The 24,282-nt window shown below is 36.1% G+C and overlaps 1 protein-coding gene across 3 annotated transcripts in view; it reads left to right on the forward strand.

Annotated features, from left to right (window-relative positions):
• MAST4 (microtubule associated serine/threonine kinase family member 4) overlaps nucleotides 1-24,282 on the forward strand; it is a 309,991-nt gene that overhangs the window by 182,698 nt on the left and 103,011 nt on the right. For all 3 annotated transcript variants that reach the window (XM_025047832.1, XM_025047833.1, XM_015590495.2), the window contains one exon: nucleotides 18,883-18,971. In XM_025047832.1, coding sequence (XP_024903600.1) covers nucleotides 18,883-18,971 — 89 coding nt within the window. The remainder of the gene's footprint in view (nucleotides 1-18,882; nucleotides 18,972-24,282) is intronic.

Below are 24,282 nucleotides of genomic sequence, written 5' to 3' on the forward strand. Positions count from 1 at the left end.
TTTTTGAAACCCATCTCATTCTTGGCAGTTAATTAGTTCTTACAGTGAAAAACTCACCCTTAAAAAAAGAAAATACACTCTTGCTGACTTGATATCACTTTTTAAAGTGGCAGCTATTAACATTAAATTAACAAAGTAGAATGTTGTTCTCTGCTAACTGATAGAGTTGTGAGCATTACTTTATTTGGGTTTTAATTTCTTTGTGCTTCTTACAGATTGTTACAGGTACCTCTCCTTTTGGTGGAGAACGTGTAGAGAAAAAATTCAAGCTCTGGCTGAGCATGCGATGTATCACAGCATAGCTATGGTTTATATTCTAGAAAATGTTCTGTGCTTTTCAACCAAGAAACAGAAGCTTCTGGTCAAAATCATAAGTAAATTAGCCAATTTTAAAGTAACTGAGAGCTAGTTAAACAGAGTTACAATGCTGAAGCGATGATGTGTGGTGCCCTATGAATTGTGTCACATTAAAATGATCTAGATTTTACAATATGATCATTGATTAACGTTGACTCTACTTTGGAAAGACAGTCTGTTTGTGTTCATTTTCTCATTACAGTTGTCACCTTTATCTTTGCTTTTCAACCACTTTTCTGTGATAAACAAAATAAGTTCAAGTTTCAAAGGAAAGTATCAGGTTATTGTTAAATAATATGCCATTGTGAATCTACATCTAATACACCATCCATCTGGAGGTGCATATAAACAATGAAGTCTACGAACAGGTTCTTACACTATATTACATTTCATTATGGGTATAACCTTGTTTATCTATTTGGTTCTCAATGAAAGAGGCCCTTCATGGCAGCTTATTTTTCACACCAGACCACATTTCAAACAAGAGATTAGAGCATAAGCCAGTTGGCCAGTGACTTAAGTATAAAATGTCTTATCTGGCTTTGTGCAGTCACTTCATTTAAAACAACTTACCTACAAGAGTTATGTCTTTTGTTGTGGTGTCATCACAAGCCACACCTAGAGCATTTAGAAGTGTTTCTTAGAGCTTATTCAGATGTTTTCTGCTAAGCTGCTTTTATGTAAGGTGTGGAAAAACATCATATCCTTTCTGAGTCCTGAACTCTTAGCTAATTTGAAATGCTCTCTGTCACCTCAAAAGCATGACATTTCTTCAACCTTTGTAAAAGTCTCAGGCAGGGAAATGGATGGGATCTGTGGGCATTTGGATGAGGCGTGTGTGGAGAAGTATGGAACAATGATCCCAAAACCACAAGTCCCCTCCGTTGACCCTGTTGTGTTAGATTCCTAATTTACATTTTTCCCCATTGATTCTGTAGCCACTAATTCTATGGCGAGGACTGGATGACCTTCCTGAAATCTCTGGCTATGTAATAACAGATGGTTTGTTCCATATCACTAACCCTAATATTGGGAACTTTATGCTTTCTTAACATGTGACAGTGTGATTCTACTTAGATTTGGTATTGCAGCTTCAACTTTGTAAGTTTCTGCAAACTGAATGTGAGACACTTTATATTCCAATGCAGTATGGTAATCACCACCTGAATTTAAAATCAGCAATTAAAGCTCCAAAAGGAGTGAGTATATTTAACAATAAATGCTGAGAAAAGATGATGTCTATAGAGTTCTTTATTATTTTAGAGTAGCTGGTGATGTCTAACACTATAAAAATAGTGTGCTTTGTGTAAATATTCTGAAAAGATAGTCTTCATTTATGAGTGCACACGTGTAACTCAGGAGATTAATTTATGAACACCAAAAGATTCCCCTGAAGGACTGCTGGTTTAGAACGAATTCCTGGGATCACCTGTGTTCACTGTCAGACCTCTGCAACTCCGGGGTTGCATGTGAAGCTTTTACTGGCATTTTAACTCAAGGAGGCCATTTTCCTTTCACTTTGTTATTTGTTGAGTTGACCAAGCCTGCCAAAGTCTAAATGTGTCATCCTCCGCACCGCTCCCTGCCCCCCCAACCACTATCATTAATAACTATTAGAATTGGGTCTAGCTCAGCTTCAATTAGCACTACTGTGACTACACAACCAGAAGCCATTAGATTGTAGTTAAAGGGGCACAGACGCGTCTTTCCATTAGCAAACTTGTATGGTCAACATTCTGTGCTTTGTTTGGTTCCATTTTTTAAATCAGATTCAGAGGAGGGATAGGCTTTTGATAAAATAATAAAATGACATTTTTTGATGATTTCCTGAAAGAGACAGTTTGCTGGTGTTCAGGGTCGCTCTGAGTGAGTTAGGACTGGGTGGTGCTGTTCAAGCAGAGAGATCTAGATTATTATTTTTTCTACTGTACTTTTTCTTTCTGAATCACTTTATTATATGATTGACATAGAAATAATTGTACATATTTAATGTATACAACTTGATGAGTTGGAGATAAGTATAGATCCTTGCAACCATATGCAACCATCACCACAATCTATGCTATACTGTAGCTGCTTGATGTAGCCTTTCTGATATGGTCAGGTGGTATAGAAACCAGCAGTTGCTTCCCACTCATCTGAATTGCTTTTAGTCCAAGCCCACCTGCGATGATGAGGCTTGTTCTAAGCCGGTATGTGGTACTCCTGGATGCCTATAGCGGGCACAAACATCTACAACTGGCACTTGTCAATCAAGTATAGCTCCTGTTCTTAACTCTTTCCTGCTCACCTTTATCCCCCAGCCACATGCTTATCCACCATGAGGCCTGTCATCTTCTACCTCTTGGAGCCCTGCGTTAGAAAGGAGTAGGCACAGATCCTGGTCACTCACACAGTCAGATACACAACTAGGCACTCTGCCTTCTCTTCATCCCCCAACCCAGTCTCAAGAAGGCTCACCTCAGCTTCTGTTCCCAGTAGGAGCACCACTCAGGCTGTTTTGTCCTTAGGGAAAGGCCTGGGTGGAGGCTCGCCTTTAGGCTGCCTCGTAACTTCTGCTTCCACTCCTGAAACCAGAGCCCACTCAATACCTCTAAAGCCTAGGATCCCAGATGCTGAACACAAAGACTTCTCGGAATGGGGGAAAGAAAACATACTTTTTATTCTCTTCCAGTAGAAGAATACCACAAATTAGTATCTCAGTAAATTATCCTGTCACGGGATACATTTGTCGTCACTCTTTACCTCCCTCCATTCCTTTTGGCTGTATCATGGCTGGCAGTATTAAAAAAGGCATCTGCTTTTCTTTATAAAACACACATGTATTTTTCCAGACTAAGAGGTTATAGGATTCATGACTGAAATTTTTTGAAAACTAAAGCACAAGCACACACACATTTAGACATCCATCTTCACACCACTGAGAAGTAATCATTATTTATGTACGTTTCCTTCCAATCCATTTTCTTTGCATTCCACATATTTTAAGTATGGTTGCTATCAGGCTCTGGACTCTGCAATTTTCACCTATGTCTTTGTAAGCTTTTTTGGAATACTGTCCAATCTTGTGATTGTCATGTAGCTTATCTAACTATTTCACTCAGGGTTTTTAAGAGAACAAGACCAATCATTTGTTCTGCATCATCCTTTGTTCTCTGTCATCTCAGAAAAAGGTAAAAAAAAGGATGTGTGTATGAGGGGGGATGGTAAGTTGGCTTGATTGGAAACAAACAAAAAACTTCCAAAGAGAGAAGACACTTAATTCTAGGTGGTGATTGAGTGAGCATAAGAAAAGAGAAAAGCGAGTGAGCAAGCAGAGAGGTTTTGTTGCAATTTCCAGCTTGTCGATTCTTAAGGGGAAAGACAGTTTTCTGTCAGCCTCAGTCCTTGTGCCATTTTGGACCACCCTTTTGCCTTCAATTCTGGACTTTTTCTTCATTTGGTTTCAGGCTAGTGTGATTCAGGCAGAGCAAAGTCGTTATTGTGGTGTAGACTTTTAAAAACATATATTTAATTTAAAAACATAAAAAGCATTTGGAGGCTAGAAACATCAAAAAATGAGCTCTTCTAAGAAAAGTTGCAAATCCTATTTTTATTCCTGAATCTTATCAATTTTTAAACAACATTTAAAAAAGATTAGAGAAGTAGTTTTTTTCATTTCTATATGAATTGATTAACTTTTTCACATAGATGAGTTAGAGATTAATCTTGTTGAGGCAAAATCATATCTTGCAAGAGGAGGTAGAAAACTAATCAAAGTTCTTTCTCTAAGAGGAAGTTTTAACAGTTGAAAAATGGCTAATCTCTGAAGCAAGGCTGTGACAATGAGAGCCAGGAGGATTTGGAGGACAGAGTTATCATTTATAATTAATATACCATTAATTCTATGGTGCCAGACTCATTGCCCGTATTTTTTTTCCAACTAGAACACAAACATTAATTATTGGTTCTACTAATATTTGCTGTAATATAATAATGTAAAAACTTATTTTATAAATGGAATTATATGTTTTAGTTGAACATTGTATTATGGATAGATTTGATAATCTTCCTGGAACCTCCTTCAACCCTTTATTCCCTATTTCATATTTCTCAAAAATAATATTATTCCCGTGTTAAGAATCTTTACTTTCTATAGTACTTGTTTGAGAAAATGCCTTAACCTGACTAAGATAGGAACAGTTTGCCTATCCAGATATGAAACCTTTCTTTAACAGGGGCATTTCTAATTTCGATGATTATACGTTGATTTATTTCATTTTATTGTGCTTTTTAGTCTTTTAAAAAAAGAATGACTGCCTACTTTCTGTCAAACCTTGGGTAGACAGATTATTTTTTGTCCTCTCAAATATACAATGTCGCCTAACTAAACAATGAAACTATTTAAAAACTCAGGGAAGTGTCTCCCTCCCCAGATATCCTGATTGTAAACTCATAAGAACATCTCTCGGGTCCAGACCTCCCTCTGCTTGGGGCAGAAACACTCTTTAAAAAATGTTGGGGGATTTTTGGTGGAGTAATAAAGCTGCACATCAGAAACAAAAGTTGAGTTAAAACAAGAACACCAAGTTGATGGTTGTATTGGTAGAGATAACTTTATCTTGCGAAACTTTATCACCAGGTGCTAGACTCCAGTTTATACAAAGATGACATCACCTGTTGCTCAACTGCCACAGTGGTAACTCATCTGCTTTCTTCTAAATTATTTTAGAATATTGAACCTTTCAGATGCAAAAAATATATATAACTAAAGTGTTTGTGTGATTTCTTTTCCTAGGTAAAATGAGAAGCAACTTTTGTCATTTGAAGAACATAGCATCAAATTTTTGGTGTACTGTCCATGAGGCAGATTAGCTACTAGCACAAAGTGTTTTTGCTGTTACTATATAATTGTGTGAGTTCAGAAACCTTGGTTCCTATGGTAATAAAGTCAGCACAGCTAATATCTGAAGACCCAGGAAGAAAATGCTCTTTGTTATATAAGTGAGCCCTACAATTTTATGATTATACTGTGAATGAAAATATTATGTGACCACAAAGCCAAAGGAATGACTCACTTTTAGGGTCTATTTAGAAAATAATAAGCAAAAGTAGCCAGTAGAGGATTTCACATTTATTTCTTTCACAGTATCAATGATTTGTTTACTGTAAATTGAAGTATCCTAATTCTAGTCTTGAGATGCAATTTAATTTCCTGTGGGTGAGTTAGTTACTCAGGATCCTTTTCAATATGGAAATTTTACACAGTAGAGTGCCATTTCTCTATACCATTGAATTTTTACTTAGAAATGTTTTTGTGTGAAGGTCAGGGATTCCATCACTTTAATAAACAGGAATCCAGGAACACAATGAGCAGGAACTCTCTGAGTCACTGCAGGGAATGTAGAATGCGTTTCGGTTGGATGCCTCGGTGAATAGGATGAAGAGGCGGAGTTGGTGTGTTGTTCTGGAGCTCAGGGTACTTACTAATAAGGGCCAAACCCCAGGCAAGGGACAAATGAGGTCACCTCTTTAAACGCCTTTGAGAAATAGGTGGCCATGCCCATAAGCGACAGGCAGTGATTTGAGGGGAGTGAAGCCAGCATTAAACTTTTCCTAGGTAGCTGATGCTTTCAAGGCACTCTGACTTGTCTGAACTCCTGCCATAATTTATTATAATTCACACAATTTTGTGAAACCTTGTTCTAAATACAGACACATTCTCATATATGTTCTCTTAGAGTCTGGAAGGTCTTTGGGGAGCAAGAAAGGGGGAAGATGCCAGAATAAAGGAATGACGTCTCGAAAGAATAATGTGCAACAGAAGGGTCCAAGATTTGGAGTCACAAGTTTATAGAAGTTGTAAATATGTAGATTTATAATGTTGAGTTTGTTTTATTTTGAGATTTATCATTTGTAAATACTTTACTTAAAAAAAAAGAAGCCGCCTCAATTATACAGTCAATATACCTTATTATACACTTTAGATCACTTGCTCGCCAAATTCTCTTCCTAATGCATTTGATGGTGTAGGCCATTAGTTTTTTTCTCCAAAGCCATTGCATACAACAATGTTTCACATTACAGATTTGATCTCTGTGTTCTCAAATACTTAAAAAGTGTCAGATATCTAGAAACAGAAAAGCAAAAAAGCCTTAAAGGGGCTATTATATAGAAATTTTGGGTTACTTTTGATATCTATTAAGAAACAGCGGAACAAAAAAAACTGAACTTCTTAAATCAGGCACTTCATAAACATAATTCTCTTCCCTTGTTGTATTTGAGTAGACCAGCTGGTTTGGGCAGGGATAAGGAAGAAGTGCCTCTTTGCCATGGATAATCCATGTGTTGGGTCATCTGCCTTTGGATCCTTGAGAAAATATTGTGGAGAAGAGAATATCTAAATCATGACATCTCACCCATCTGTCCACCATGTGCCCAAAAATGGTGTATACAAATATATTCCAGGACAAAAAGCCTGCCCTATTCGTTAACATCGGGGTGTCTGTTCATCTAGGTCTGGTTTACTGCCTCCAGAAAAACCTTACAATCTGGGATGAAGCTTGATACCTTAACCTACCTCTTGCACCTGACCATCAGGCTACAGGCTCAAAAATCTGGTTTGGTGAATATCCCTAAAGCAGCTCCATCTCTTAGACGTGGATCCATAGTTACCACGCTCACTGATTCCTGTATAGGACCAGAATGTTCAGATTAATATACAAGGATAAATATTGATATTATTGGGTTTACGCTCCTTAAAATTTTTCTTCTCTACCTTATAAACATTTTTTAAAAATGGTTCAAAGCACAGGCTCTGAAGACAGACTACCTGGGTTTGGATTCCAATTCTACCATTTACTAGCTGTGTAATCTCAGACAATTTTCTGAATTTTTCAGTTCTTCAGTTTTCACATCTTGTCTTATTGTTAAATTCTTTCTATAACTGTGTTAATATTTACCTTTACTGTCAAGCCTTGCTGCCTTAGAACCAGCCTCTATAGCTCTCGCATAATTTATTGTATTGATTTTAGAAGTTAATTCTGTGAGAAATGTTAAGCTTCTTGTTCCAAAATCCTTGAGGGAAAGCCTTAGTGTAACATTTTAATTTAAATATAATTTTAAGTTAAATATAATATGAAAATATAAATGCATGAGAGAATGTATGCAAGAGAGAAAGACCAAAATGTTTTATTTTGACAGCTAATATTCATGAAGCACTTGCTGTGTGCCAGGCACTATGATAATTTCTTTATATACATTATCTTATTTAATCTCTATACAGCCCCCTGAGGGAGTTCATATTCTTATCCCCATTCTATAGATCAGTAAGTTGAGGCTTAAGGGGGCTGGAATTTGAAATCAGATCTACCAATGGCATTTCATAAGTGTACTATAACCCTAATAAAAATAGCCAATTTATGAAATCTAAAACAGAACTCTCTCTTCCTTTGTGGAATAGAATTATTATACATTCACATAAGTAGTTAAATGTATCTCTGTATCTAATTCATATTTCTAACTTTGAATGTGCCCTGGTTGTGGGAGCCACACAACCTTCCTTCTTAGGCCCTGTTTGCCACTAGTTGGAGCTGCCTTGGCAGTCAACTGCATCGTCTTCCAGAGCTAAAATTCACTTACTCAGCTCTCAGATGACAAGAGCAAGGGAGTATTCATTACCCAGACTGAATAATGAGCAACTTAAAGGCCAGCATTTTCTGGTATTTCCCCAGCCCAACTGTCTTAAGCTACAGAATTAGTTCCTTGTGGCCAATTTCATCTTTGCAAAATGAGAGACGACTAAGAAAACATCAGTGGATGCAAATGAGACAAAGAAAAGACATCTGTCAAGTTAATTAAGGGGAAACATTCCTTTGACCTCTTTTTTTTTTTTTTCCTGTGCTTTTCACCAAGGTGGGCTGTTCTTCCCGACTCAGAGGGCTGCATCTCTTTCATGTTGGAAACAAATAGTAGAGGGCAGACTAACTGCTTAAGTGTGGGGTGAACACACAACTAATTTTAATATCCATTTGACGGTTTTCCTGTTGTTTCTCCGTTTAGGAAACATTTTCTTCTACTACTGCCCATTATCACAGCTTTGACATTCATGTCATTAACAGAATGTCATTTTGCAAGATACTGAATTAGGCACAGCTAGCAACAAAACATACTGAACAGAAAGATAATGGCTTCTTGCCACATAACTTTTCCTCCCAGAAAAGAACAGAGTAGAGCGCTGATGTCGGCTTCACATGTGTCTGTGTTTGTGTTCCGACTGTGGAGGAACACGGAATTAGGGACGGTTCACTTGTGGGCAAAGCGTGATGCCAAATTGCTGTAAATGCAAAATGCTTTAGATCTGGAAGGGTGTAAACAGTCATGCTGTTCATTCCGGGCTTGACATAAATTTCTGTTGAGTTCATGAAAAGAGATCCGGTGGCTACGGAAGTGAACTCCCCTCCCTTTTGTGGGTCAGAAAGGAGAGGCTCCAGATTACCTTGAACCAGAAAGAAGGAGCAGAGCTTTTGATTTTTATGGGCAGTGGTTTATATAGTTGAATTACCCTCCTAGACTAAAATATAGCCATTAAATTAAATGTTCCTAGGTATAGCAAGTTAAACTGAGATTTAATTTCTGTGTAGAGAAGCCTGGAATGGGTCAAACAGGATTCTATCAGTTCAGCTGTTTTACATATATTCAGATAAGATTTGGATATAAGAAAATCTTTAAATCCAGTTTTATAAAACTGTTGACCATTTCTTAAAAGCAATAAAAATAGGAGATAGTAGATACAAGGGAAAGGAGTTAATAGTAACATTTTATTAAGGTATTTCCAAAAAGGCATTTCAGAACATTAAACTTAACGCTGTTGCATTTACTGTTGTTTGGTATTGCCACCACTTTCAGCAGGTTTTTAAAGATTCATTACTGGCCACCTAAGAATAATCCAATGCTAGCAAGTTAAACTGATTAAAAGTAATTTTTATGTTTGGACATTGAACTTGGTTTTTTGCTACTTAGGAAAAAAAAATGTATTCAGCTGTGACTTTTATCCATAATGAGTATGGAACCTGGGAGTTTTAAAAAAATCTGTTTAAGTCACATACCTTCCTCCCAACACACACACACACACACACACACACACACGCACACGCTTGTAAAGTGGAGGTTTAGAAAAATATTAGTTTGTATCTTGCTTATTTTTCCTTAGCTCCTCAACATGTCTATAGACTTATCTTTGGTCCCTGACCACAACTGCCCTGAGAACAGCCTAAGGCTTAGGTGTCAGTCTCATAAGTATTTGACCCTGACCCTTTGCCCAGCATTAAAATTAGAGCCATCATATTCACCCCTTTGCCAGCTGTCTTCATTGCTACTTTGATAGCCCAGTCAAGGCTTGGATAGGCCCAGCCAGGACAGATCAGACCATAGTCTTGAATGACCACACAGTGTTTTGGCCAGATCAGCCCCTGGAGCAGTTTCCGAAAATACTGCCCATGCCCTTCAACTGTTAGGTCAGAATTCATTACCATGGCTTCCCAGCATTCTCTTCACACCTTTATCCCAAGCAGAGATAACACCCATCTGTGTTATGTGTGCTTCATGTAAGGTTTGAACAGTTGTGCTCTGCTTAAGTAATCATAAGTCCAAAAGACATCTCACCATTGACCTTTCCAGCCTTTAAGTGTCCTCATTCAAATAGAAGACCTACCTTGATATTTTAGGATTCTTGTGGGGTATACAGACTTAGTATCTCCTGTGATTCGTGATGCAGATAAATTGCACCAAAAAATTAAACAAAGGTATTGAGACTCTTCTCACTTTAATTTCTCTTAACTTCTTACATTTTCAGTGGTTGAACTTACTGTGTTACTATTAATCTCATTTCATTAGCAACTCCTACTTGACTTTGGCCATTCTGTTATGCCCCTCTTTTAATTCTACCAATTACCTCGCTGTGATTTTATCCAGTATGTCACGTATACAGGTTTTCCAATACGATATTTCACATTGTGTATCCCGTATGTGTTTTAAAGTTACACATGGCCTTGATCAATCTAGAGTATTAGGCTATGTTATATTACCATCTTGAATCAATTTAGTCTTGTAAATTAGACTATGTTTGTCTTCCAAGTTAACTTCCAGAGGCAGGAAGTGTATTTAGTGAGTCATGTAAAAATATGTACTGACTGTCTATTTAAATCATTTTTATTTTCTACATTTTTCTGAGTATCCAGAGAGTCACTATTATATAAAGTATTATCTTTGCCCTCAGGAGATTTATTCCCCCTCCTACATCGTAATCTCTCTATAGAATTCTGTTATGTTTACTGAATGAATGAGTTACCACAGAGTGGATGCTCTGCTTGCCAGGATCACTGTCACATGCTAACATATGACATCAGAGCTCACTATGTCAGCCACAGAGAAATAGCTGTGTTGGTATGTCTCACTTTGAAATAGCCACAAAATACAGTAACTAAGAAGAAATAGCTTTAAAAAATGTTTTTGTGTTAGGCAGATCACTGAGATTAAGGGCTTATTTAGGGAAGACTCATGAAGTGGAAGGACAATTTGCCATGCATAGTATATACTATAAAATTCTAGTGCTTATTTTTTATGAAAATATGTTGCAAAGTGTTTTATCTCACACTTTAGATGGCAACAAATTTTTGTTTGTACCCCTCTTCCAGATTCTGACTTAGGATACAGTTTTATGTGAATCAGTCTTCTCTTTTCTTTCATTACTGTAAACATTGAGAATGTTTCCTTCATTTTCTTATCTCTCACTGTACTTCGTACATAGACATTCCATAAATATATGTTACATTGAGTGGTGTCTTGCTAATATCTGTATGTTCAGCCATCTCTTCCTCTGTGAAGACAGAAAATTGGGCCATACCTCATTACAGGCTTATCTTAATAAATTAGATATATTCCCAAGAAATACTATATGCAGTAAGATATACGTATTTTTTTCCTATTGATTTTTCTCAGAGTTTTTGAAAGTTTGGAGACCTATCCCTGTCTCTGGGCATATAATTAGTCTAATTTCTTTTGCTCATAGGTGAAAATAGTATGAGCAACCATTCATTTTCATTACAATTAATGCCTTTAAAAGTTTTTCTACTAATAAAAAAGTTAAGTTCGAGTATCAAGCTGATAATATCAATAATAAGCATTCATAATTACTTACCCCGGTAACTATGAACCAGGTCATTATACTGATGCAAATATGCAAAGGCCTGAAGCACTCAAGCTTGGTAGTCACCACAGTATTAGCACTTGCTATTTCTCGAGTTTCTTGGAAGCTGGGCAAAAGAGCATAGACTGGTTTAATGCTTGCACTGAATGTTGGGGCTATTTTTTTTTTTTTGCATAAACTAATTTATAAATAAAATATTTTCAAGTAGAGTCACAGGAGATGAGTGTGACTAGAGATGCACATTAACAACTTCCTAACTAGTCTCCCTACATCTTCCTTTGGTTATTTCACTCTAGCAGCCAGCATGATTCTCTTAAAACAAAAGTCAGAGTATGTTCAAAACCTTCCAAAGACTTCCCTTTTCACCTAGAGTAGATGCTCTCACCTTTATCCTCTGGTCTTATTCAGATATCACCTCCCCAGTGAGGCCTTTCCTGACCACCTATTTCAAATTGTGAATTCCCACGTCTGCACTCCCTGTCCTACTTTTTGCATTACTTTCTCCATCGCTCTCTCTCACACTATAAATGCCATCACCATCCCCTGTACTACAAAGTGTACTAATTTATTACGTTGATTTCCTGCTTCCTCCTCCAGAATGTAAGCCCCTTAAAGGCATCAGGAATTTTGTTTGTTTAGAATAGTGTCTAGCATATATTACGTACTCAAAAAGTAGTTTGTTGAGTGAATTAATAAAAGCAAGAATGGAGCCTTGACTTCATGGGCCATGGGAAGATGCTGGCAGTGCCTTGACTTCACATAAGTAACAAAATATGTCACAGAAACAGAAATATTATTGGTTTGTACTCCGTTACCTTCTAAAGAGAACTCTTATTTATCCAACCGGCTACCAGGTTTGGCCTTGTTACACTGTTCAGGAAAAAGAGTAGAACTGTGGAATTGAAGAAGCCCAGAGAAAGCATAGATTGATTTACATAAAAAAGACAAAAAGTAATTTCTGGAAGAAGACAATAGTATGAAGACAGAGTGGAAGTATGGGCAAGGCAGTCTTTGAAGGAATGAGCAGGATTTGGGGGGCAAAGTGTCCAAAAAAGATTTTAAGGAAGATTTGTGTTATCTTGCATAACATGGTTTTTCTTTTAAATACAGCCTTGGAGATGTTTTTCAATGCTTTTGCTATCATATTTGCAAATTCACAGAGGCTTAGATATTTCATATTGCAAAAAGGAAAAAAAAGTCCATAGTATATAATTCCAGTACATTTAAGAATCCTAAAATTTGCTTCAAGTGAATAATCTAAAAAAGGAATAAATTAGACCCATATTTATGTTGCCATGGTTAATGTTGAATGAAGAGAAGTTACAGAATATCTACAATGTACAGTGTGTGCTAAACTGTAATTTATACAAATGTCAAGAACATGACTGTCATAGAAATGTAAAATGAATACGTGTCAAAGATTTAATTTAATTTATTAATTAATGAAGGCAGCAGTAACATATTAAAACAGGTTCAAAAGCAGTATTTAAAGCCAGATACACACACACGTACACATGTGCACATGCGTATTTTTCCAATCAGGGAATGATGAAATGGATTTGCTAGTAGATACAAAAATGATTCATATCTTGTAAGACGGTAATATTAAATGTTTGGGGTCATCTTTTCATGGAGTAGGTATCCATCCATTATATCTGTAGCATACAAAATTAATTTCAGTTATTTTGGACAAGAATCATTTGCATTGCTACCAGTTTTCTACAACTTCTACTCCTACAGAGTTTTTTAATAGCCTATTCAATAGAAAAACAATGAAAGTTACACATTCTAATAGACCTAGATAATCCCCGAGGGTCCACTATATAGCATAAGCCACCGAAAGGAAATTCATTCATCTTTTGCTCAATTCTGAGTTTGTCAGTTTTTCCTGATATGTGATACCACAAGTTGAAAGTGTAAATACATACAAAAATGTTCATGGGTATACATGTGTGTACACTAAAGTACCCAAAATGCATGGGAAAGCTACAGGCCACGATTCTTTTAATATTGCGTGGTTGGGGAGTGTAAATGATTATTGGTTGGGTGGAGGGTACATTTCTTCCTATCTCATATAAATAAAAGATTAGGAACAAATATGACAAAATGATTAGTTGGCCATTACAGGAGGTAGGAATTATTGGACTATTTTTCTATACTTTTTATATTTTAAAAATTTCTTGAACCACCCCCCCCCCAAAAAAAAAATAGAAGTTTTACTATTTCTTTAACCTGCTCCAACCCCTTCATTGTAAAGATATACAGAAGCCTGTCTGGTTTATAACACGCATTCAGCAATAACACATTGGCTAGACATTTTCTGTCTCCTGATCTCACCCAGTTTCCTTTACTTTACCCTTGCTCTTTGTTTAAGGCATATTTGAATTTCAGATTCTATTAAGGTGTCAGGAACTAGTTAGTGATGTTTATATCCAGTAAAGCTTTGGTCTATAATTGGTCTCCTATGCAAATTTATCAAATTTTTCATTAAGATGAAGTAATAATTTATAACCTAGCTTTTCAGAATTACTGGGGCTTTTCTTATGCAATGCACTGTGCGATCAGAGCCCCTCAGTTGTGGTCGGTCATATGTTACACTGAGTGTTGACCTTATAAGTCAGCTGTGAATGTTAGAAATTACAGCCTGTTGGGATTTTCCCTCCTCGGCTTGCCTTGCCATGATCAGACATGATCAGTATTCATGACTCAAAATGAATGTAATTTAAAATTAAGCTGGATTTCAGCTACTCAGAACAGTGGCAAAAGGCCACAGCCTGATGGGCCTCACAGCTTTTACAGCCCTAGTAAGGGATAATTAGCAGGTTTTTTTGCCAGGAGAGATGTGACAGATCCAGATGTGAAACGTTTACAGGTCCCGCCAAGCCCTTCATATGGAGTTTGAGCATAAGGCCAACCTAGGCAGAAATAGAATATGGGCACTTTGGACCAAAAATACGTTCACCACACTCCCCTCCTCTCCTTCAGCTTAGCAGGCCATGTTCTTCTTTGTGCTTCACACTGAGTCAGGCCTGACTTAGAAAATGAATTCATGATCCATCTCTTTATCTTCCTAGCAAATGAAAGGTGCTGTTGGCAGTAATTAGGAGATTGAGAAGCTCCTTGTGAAACTGCTTTGGTGAATGGGAACAATGAACTCAAGGAGCAAGAGTGGTGGCCTATTCAACCCTCGTTTCACTTGTTTGAGCCAAAAAACCATGAAGACGAATAAAACACTTCCTTTTGGTGGCTTCATATCACTCTAAAGCATTTCCACCCAAGTGCCCATCCAACTGTGCCCATCGAGCCGTAATGTTCTTAGTCAGAGTGTTCTGTCCCTGCCTGCCTTCCCTCCAGCTCACAGGGGCCAGCCAGTCCTACTCACTCAAAAGGACTGTCATTGTCTTTCCACCTTCCCATTCTTCTCAGATCCCAGGTCCACAGTCAACAGTATTTATCACACTGTGTATGTGTGTGTGTGTTGTCTGTTGGTGGATTTTTCCAGGGAAGAACCAAAAAACTGACGTAAAAAGAAATGCTAACTGGCACCATCAACCCCTGTCCTAAACCATTGTTTACCTTTGTCTTTGTCTCAAGTGGCACATGGCTGTCTAATCAGGCTAAATTAGATTTTGCAAGTAAAGACTCTAACTGTGCCATTGTGCCACCTTCCAAACTGAGAGAACAAACTGAGCCTGTTATCCATAGGCAGAGTAGGTGCCTCCATGTGTTTCTTCACCTGAAGATTGAAGGAGGAGGAAGTGCCTCATGGGAAGTGGATATTCCTGTGTTTGGCTTTCAGATGGAGCCGAACAGGGTGAAGGGCTGTCCTTTCTTCCTAGAGAGTGAAGCAGAAAGAATGTGTTTGAGGCTGAGTAGCTGAAATTTGAGTTCATAACTGTCCTTTGGTTTCATTTTGGAATTATAAATCTTTTTTTCCTAAGGCTGAAAACTGGGGATAACTCCACAAGCTCACATGCTTCGATGAGAATACATTTTAAACAAGTTAAGAGATTTCTGCTACAGTAGATGTGATTTTCCTGTTTTATCTGATAGACATTATCTGTTTTTACATTGGGTGACACCGCCTGAGGAAAAACAAGGCTGAATTGACTTAGGCTGGTGAGAGGGAAGAGACCTTGATTTGGCCTAAGGTGCGATGTTTCCACTATTTTATCACTTTATGGATCAAATGAGTATGGTGTGTTCACCATCACCTGAGGAGCTGCCTCATACTTGGAAGCCAAAATCTTCTCCTTTCATTAGCAGAAAAGAGTGTTATATCTGGATGAATAAATAATGACAACAGAGATCACCTCAGCGTTTTGCACTAGCGTCATTATTAATGTGGGCAGTGCCAGGTACTGAGGCAGTCTAGCTAGTACATACTCATAGATCCTGTCCACTCAGATTTCTTTCTGTGGCGTTAAATGTAGATTTTAATTCATTTGCTGGGAATCAGGTACCTAGAACAATACAGTTAGGTGACTCTCAAGAATCAGATGCAGGTAGCATTGAGATTGAATGGCCACCCCTCCTCACCGAACCTTGGAAAGTTATCTACAGAATATCTTAGTAGGGTCTCAGGGTTTTACAGATATTTATATATCAAGATATAGGTATTTTGAGGTTAAATACAGTATAAAATGCCCCTTTACCCTTAAGAGGGTTAGCAATAAATAAATTCGTTAGGTCAAGACCCTAGTTCATGGGTGTAAAGATTTATTTTGTGTATACATGGACACCTCTGTCTTTACCTATATTTTATAGCCTGGTTTTGCCAAATTGCAGAACATTTTATGTTTAAAATTTTCCTGTTTGATTATTGAGAGATTCAAGAAAGTTCCAAGCCTGTTATAATTTTAATGCTGTCTCTAGCTTCATGCTGAAGATTCATATAGAGAGGTTAGCTCTGATTATTTATAATATTTGTCAATAACTTTAAACCGATTATTTAAGATTCTGAGTAACGTAATACCGGTACCTTAAATATGGTAAACTATTCAAATTCTGAAGCAATTTGCTTTTAAGTTCTTTTAATTTGTTCAGGTATTCATAGATGAAGAATCTTGGGGTTTTTTTTCCACTCTAAATTGCATTCATAATCACCTATATGTAAAGATTACAAATCTTTATCAGGAGAAGGCAAACACAGGATGAATGTAATATATACTTTTTTTCATATTTTCATATTTTATATTTTTATATTGACTAAACAAATATATTCCAATCTCATATTTCATTTAGATATTTCTTTTTGAGATTTTTTTTTTGAATCACATATTAGAAATCAATACTTTTTTAACCTTTTTTGGTAGATTTTTAAATAACTGATCAAATTGTCAGAATTTTTTGTGTTTTTTTTGTTATGAATCTAAATTGTTAGCTGTTTATTTTGCTTGTTGTGGCAGTGTAATAGTCATTCTATGTCTCTTATGAAAATTCAGTTTTTAAAAATTTTCTTTAGAAATAGTTTCTAAATTTTAGCTTTAAGTCAGCATATTTCACTGATATTTGAGATATTTATCACATTACTATTTCTATTGATTCATATGCCTTATTTGATTTGCATATATAAACATTAATAACTGAATGTCAAGAAAAAATTTTTAAAGATTTAGATTAAATACTAAATATAAAAAAATACAAATCGCATTTTTGTGACAATTAACCCATGTTTCAGTTAATCTGCTCAACCTAACAAATAACTTTGCTGTGATTTCCAGGATATAAATCTGTTATTTTTAATTTCTTTTATTAGTATCAGCAAGTTGATATATTTAAAATATCTGTATTGAATAAAAGGAGACATTAATTTGAATTAACACTAAATATGTTATACAGTTTCTTTTTTAAACAATCATATTATCTGATTTAATGATTATTAATTTAATAGGTTGAATACAGTTCTTGATAGATGAGTTGATAATATCACAATCAACCTTCATAATTAAATATCAAGGGTCTATTTTTATTCAACAACTTTTTAAAGGCTGAGTAAACATGATCTTAATTAAACTCACAGATAATGTTAGGGGATGTTGATTACTCCAGTAAGGAAAATAAAATGATGCAGCCTGTCCCTAAGGAATTGTAAACATGAAAATGTTGACAAATGACAATAGCGGCAAATATCTAAAAGAGAAGATTGGTTTCCAAGTCAAAATTGCTAAAAGAAATTGGGTTTGGTTTTGAAATGTATTATTTGCATATTTAGAAATGTTCCTTTCAAATATTTGACACAAACTTTCAAATATGTCCACTGTACCTAATTTAGAAGTCAGGGGAAAATGTCCGTTTTAAGAACTTGCTCTGACAGAGGTGTATTCTGAATTAAGAAGACATTCTAATAAACTTTTAAATGGTGGTGGAGGGCAGGCAGCCCAAGTGTAGGAGGATGAGGGCCCTAAACCTTATTATAGGTGAATTCAATGCGGTAACCTGCTGGTTTTTATTATTCTTTTCTAACATATACTGATAATAGAGAATGAAGTGCCAATCTGTACTGAAGAAAAACAAATGAAAATAATATCTGCTTCACCATCAACCAGTTTTTCATTTGTCTTATTCTTTGAGGCTTGTGAAAGTTACTTTGGAATCAAATGAGTCATTTTATAATTTTCTACTAGAAGAAACAGGAAAAGAGAGTTAGTTGCCTTGTGCCTATATGTAGTAATTTATTTCTACTCACTGAGTACCAGGATAAAAACAGTAGGCAGTGTGCCTGTGAAAAAAGACCTTCACTGTTATTTTCATAACTGGAATCTGTTTTTATGATTCCAAAATATTTACCTTAATAAGGAATTTGAATTCAGTATACAAAATGAAAAATGAATGAGTAGTGAAATACATTTATCTTAGGCATCGGCTGTTCTATTGACAAGAGGCACAAATATGAAATTTGTCTAAATAATTAGATTTTTAATTAGTGCATCATTGTAAGATTAATGTCATTGCGCTCCATTGCATGTAATTTTGTATTAGAAATTTCATGTCAACAAAGATGCTACCTGTGGTTTGCTGATTTGAATCCGTAATTTATCACTTGTGTGTATGGCATGTCACATATTTGTAGTCAAGAGCTGAAAAAAGGTATTTGATTATAACTTCACTGGTGGTGAGGAATATTGATGGTGTTATACTATATGAACACATTGTATTTTCTAATATTTAAGAGGCAGCCAACCCTCCAATATTAGTGAATGCATATCAACTTGCAAACATTTGGCAATATTATGAGCAGATAGGTTGTTCAACCTCTAGGTTATGCCTTTGTTGAACATACCCTAACATTATTGATGCTATATTCTTTTTTAAAAACTTTGTTTTCTTTCCTTTGACAGTTGCCGAACAAGCAACCGGAAGAGCTTGATAGGCAATGGGCAGTCACCAGCATTGCCTCGACCGCACTCACCTCTCTCAGCTCATGCAGGTAATTACCCTTTCTTGAGTTTCGTTTTACTTCTTTTTGCTAGTTTTGGAAATAAGCCAGGCATTTTGAAATTCAGGTGTGTCTTTACATCTTGTTATCTTGGTTTTCCTGTTGTTCTATTGCTGGGGTTTTTTTTTTCTTTCTTTCTTTTTTTTTTTTTTTGTAAGTTAGCCTAAACCTTATCTTCGCTTTCAGTGTTTGGACTTTAAAATCAAGAATATCTTTTAATATGGGGTCCTTTTTCAATTATTCCTTTCTCTATTTCTATATTTGTGGATAACGCAAGACATGTCTCCATCTTAGGATTATCTTTGGGAACTGCAGACATGTTGGTTCACCTGGAGAGAATTAATGTTAAGAACTGTAGGTGAGGAAAAACATCTTTCCTGTGTCCTTATAAGTTCTCCACTGGGAACCCAATAGCCAGACACAGATTAACGAGAAAAAAAGCATACAGATTTATTTAATATAAGCTTTACGTGACACCGGAGCCTTCATAAGGTGGTGAAGACCCAAAGAAATGGTTAAACCTGAGTGTCTTTATGGCAGGTTTGATTAAGCATGGAAAATTGTACAAATATATTATAGGACAAAGGTGAGCTAATTCTAGTAAACTGGGGGAAACTCGTTCGTTCAGATTCCTCTGTGTCCCTTTTCTTTAGAGATATGGAAGCTTCTTTCCTCCAGGTACAGGAAGAGAACCTCTCACATGAGCGTTTTATGACCTGCTTTAGGGGCAGTTCAGAAAGTCTTCCTGCACGTACTGTTTCTCACATTCCTTCAGCTTAAAATATTCAATATACCAAGATAATGTACTTTGAGTTTGCATGTCCTATACTCCGTCAGAACTATTCAGCATTTTTTCTCCCTAAAGTTGAACTTACCTATTATGTGTTTTAGCTATTACAAGCAATGCTTCTCTGAGCAGTCTAGAACGTCTTCCTTGTATCTGTGCACAAGTTTATCTAAAATTTTACCTGTTAATGGCATCTATAATTATCTATTTTATCCATAATCATTGTAGGGATAATAAAGATTCAAGAGATGAGGTCCTTGGCTTCAAGTACTAATTTTAAAGAAAGTAAAGCCGCATTAAAAAACTATAAAATGAAAACTGCTTTATATGTGTTGTGTGTGTGCATGTGTGTGTTTTAATGTTCTATCCAAGATGGTGCAAAGAAGAGAAGGGTTAATTCCAATCAGGAAATTCTGGGAGAATTTGAGGGAGCTACTTGCCTCAAGATGAGCAAGACTTTGATATGTAGCAATGGGGTGAGAGAAAGGGAATCTCCAGTGTCTGGCTAGAGTGCAGGATGTGTATGCTTGATTGTAAGAGAACATAAATGTGGAAAGAAATGAAAGTTAGAGAATAGAAGGTATTTTGATTTTGAGTGCTTTTCAAGGATTTTGAAAAGGATATGTGTTTTAGAAAGATATCTTCAGGATTGCAAAGGATGATGGCTTGAAAGGATGAGCCATTAAGCTCTATCTCTATTGTAATACTGTGAAAACCCTAACTTAAGGCTGATGGCTTTCAGATGATGTTGATTTCATATTTGCAAGTAGGGCTGTGACTCTCCCCTTTTGCTCATGGGGCCATATGATACTATTGCAAGACCACTGACATCTAGAAATGCTGCTCCCAGGTAAAACTTGAGAAAAACTCTTGCCCATATACATGAGAAGACATGTTCTAGTCTGTTCATAGCAGCCTTGTGCTTAGTAGCTAAACATTTGAAGCAACCTAGTTATCTATCAATGGGGAAATGGAGAAATGAATTGTGGCATAGTCATTCACAAAGCACTGCACACATAAAAGAAAAAGAGCTAGCACTGCACATATCTACATGGATGAAACTCAAAGATAGTATTGGGCAACAAAAGCAAGTCGCAAAAGAATATTATTTAAACCTGTCATGTAATGTTAACATGGTGTTACATACAATATTTTGTTTAGGGAAAAACACACATCACATAAATATGTATGTATATGTGTATACATTTAATTTATAGTAAGAGTAAGGAAAGCGTGGTAATTCGAAGGACCAATTTCGTGATAGTAGTTATCTAAGAAGGTGTGAGGGGGAGATAATTGGAGAGAAGGATAAGCAATTGGTAATGCTATACTTCCAAAGCTGCATGATGTGTACATAACTATTTATATTATTGCCACTTATACTTTAGAGATTTATATTATATCATTGTCATAATAGTAAAAGCTGACAGAAGGTCAAGCAAGGCCAAATACATTAGTGGGAACTGGAATTATGTCTTTTTTTCTTCTTTACTCTCCTCCAGTACAGTGCCTGGCATTATATACCAGGTGTTAAGTGAATGATGAATTCTATTTCTTAGATAAAATTCAATAATGATTTAAAAAATTAATCCTACTCCTCCTTATTGTGTTCTGTAGTAATTGCACCACACTTTATGTGCCTGTTGATTAGTCTCTTATTGCTGTGATTTTCTTCAGTTCTCATACTGAGATTAGAGGAAATGTGGTTAAGACTTTAATGATCCTTTTAATTATTTTTCTTTTCTCTATGTAGACTTAGCTTGAGTTCTTTTCCCTTCAAACATAATGTTAGCATTTAATCAGAGGAGTGGGCAGAGAGGAGCCTGTCTTTCAGGTTCTGAGAGTATTTTTCCTTATGTTAAGGAGCCAACAGGTTGTTATTCACTCAGAAGCTGTAGAAATCTGTCAGACTTTTTTGTGAGAGATGGCATTTATCACAGTCTGGTGGTTTCCTTTTTTCTGTATAAAAAGAAGAAAATATAAATTAAATAAAGGACCCGTCCTGATGTCTCAATCGTGTGAAATGCCTCCTCACTCACCATGCCTCCTACCTGCTCCTTCCTATTCTATATTCTCTATCATGTGTTTAATACACAGAGTGCCAGATGAGGGTTCCTAGATATCTCCAGGAAAAGCAGAGAAAGAAAAACTGCCATTTCTCCATGCTTATTGACCCAAAAGATAAAGTTATACTTTCTATTTTTCTTAGGTAAAGATGTTGTGAGTCAGGCCACTCATCACTGACACGTGAATTTATACCCATCAAATGAATCAGTAGAGATGAGAACATTATTTGTGTAGATGTGTCACCAGTGCTTTAAGGAAGAAGGCATACTGACATAGTGTTCTGGAGCTTATCTTCAAAAACAAAGGAGTGTTTGTTGGGAGCCAGGGATTCCTAAAAGAACAGTGAACAGGACAGTCCTGTTAAGAAAAGAAAGGTATAGTACCACAGGCTTCTAGTTCCAAGAAGATTCTAAACATGAAAGTTTATCCAGAAGCCCCAAAGGAAAGACTTGTACTTCTTTCTTAAAATAAAAATTTCTGTGTAATAAACAAAATTAAAGAAAACAAACAGTGAGAAATATTTTTGTGCTTATAACTAAAAACTATCTGATTGCCTTAATATGCAAAGAGCTTGTGTAAATTGATGTGAAAATTGGTGAAAGCTCCAGGAAAAAAAAAAAAATAGACAAAAGATGTAAAGGGCATGTAACTGAAAAAAATTAAAATGGCCAACAAAAACATTTGAAATGATCATTCATTGCAATCATAAGAGAAATGTGAACCAGAATAATGAGATGGGATCATTCATTCATCTAGCATATCGTCAAAATTTTTATATCATGTGAAGCAATCACTCTCACATGATATACATGTTCATCTCAATTTGTACAACTCTTTTGGTTAGTGATTTGTAGTATTGATTGAAATTTCAACTGCCATTTACCAACTGCCTTTGGCCTAGCGAATCTATCTCTGTGAATTTATCTTACTGATATTCTCATGGATGTCAGAAAATAGTAAGTCTAACATTACTTGTAACTAGCAAATAGAAAGGTAAGTTGTTGCTGCTTTGTCGTTTAACCTGTCCTACAATAAGGGACTGGTTTAGAAGAAGTGATTCAGGCATGTAATCTAGCATTACATGGTTACTAAGAATGAGGTGAACTTCTATGTTCTGATATTAGAAGGATACCCAAGAAAGTCTGTTGAGTGAAAAAATGCTTTGTGTAATTTTATGTATGTGTGTGTGTTTTTACATACACATACATACACACTTGTATATTTATGCATATTTGTAGGGAATTTTTGGAAAGAGAAAGGAGAAACTTAGCAGTGTGTATCTTTGGGGACCAGGAAGTTAGGGAAATTAGCATGTAGTGGTTAATAATAAAATAAGTCTCTAAAAACAAAACCCATAAAAAAAACTAAAATGATACTTGCATTAGTTTTCTATTGCTGTGTAATGAATTACCAAAAATTTATTGTCTTAGAATGGTATCTATTTATTAATCTCATAGGTGTATGGGGCAGAAGTCCAGGCTTGACTAATTTGAGCTCAGGGTGGGGCTCTCAAGGTATCATAAAGCCAATATCAAAGAAAGGTGGAAAGTCATAAGCTCCTAGTTCCCTAGGAATCCTCACCTAGTTTTTCTTCTCAGGGTATCATATGGCCCGAAGCAGTATCAGTGGTTGGGCTCTTATCTGGAGATTGGGAAAGAATCTACGTCCAAGCTCATGCAGGTTGTGGACAGATTCAGATCCTTGCAGTTTAGGACTAAGGTCTCTATTTCACCCTGGCTGTCAGCCCGAGGCTGCTTTTCAGTTTCTAGAGGCTCACAGTGGCACATCCAGTCACTCTCATGCTTCACATCTCTAACTTCTCTTGCCATCAACAGAGGAAATTCTTTCTTGTAAAGGTCTTGTCTCATTGGACCAGGCCCACTTAAATAATCTCTGTATACAGGGATCTTGAGGAGACCATTTTAAAATTCTGGAGCTTATCTTCAAAAACAAAATTCTGGAGCTTATCTCTAAAAACAAAACCCATAAAAAAACTAAAATGATACTTGCATTAGTTTTCACTTCTGTATTCCATTTTGAACCAAATGGTAAAAGCATGAGCTCTAAGAGTAATGCTTACACAGAATGAGCTGCAGACCAGATATACGTAAATAACTGAGACCTACTGACTTGTCTTTTAAAGAACTCAAAGCAAATATTGCTCTATTGGACAAAATACCTAACTTTGTCTTCAAGAATTGTTTTACTAGGAATTTTCAAATGACTACTTAGATTCATTTATAAGAGAGTTTCTGGAAGGAAAAATGGACAGGGGTCTAACTTTCCTAACTGGGCAACTCTAGGAATTATTGAAGATAGGAAATATTCCTAGAAAGTTCATATAACCTGTTAGGTTAATATCTAGTTGGAGAAACATTCATATAGACACACACATACACACGCATATTATATATTTAATATATAATATTTAATATATAATAAATTATA

Source organism: Pteropus alecto, unplaced genomic scaffold (genome assembly GCF_000325575.1).
Source record: "Pteropus alecto unplaced genomic scaffold, ASM32557v1 scaffold20, whole genome shotgun sequence".
Taxonomy (NCBI): domain Eukaryota; kingdom Metazoa; phylum Chordata; class Mammalia; order Chiroptera; family Pteropodidae; genus Pteropus; species Pteropus alecto.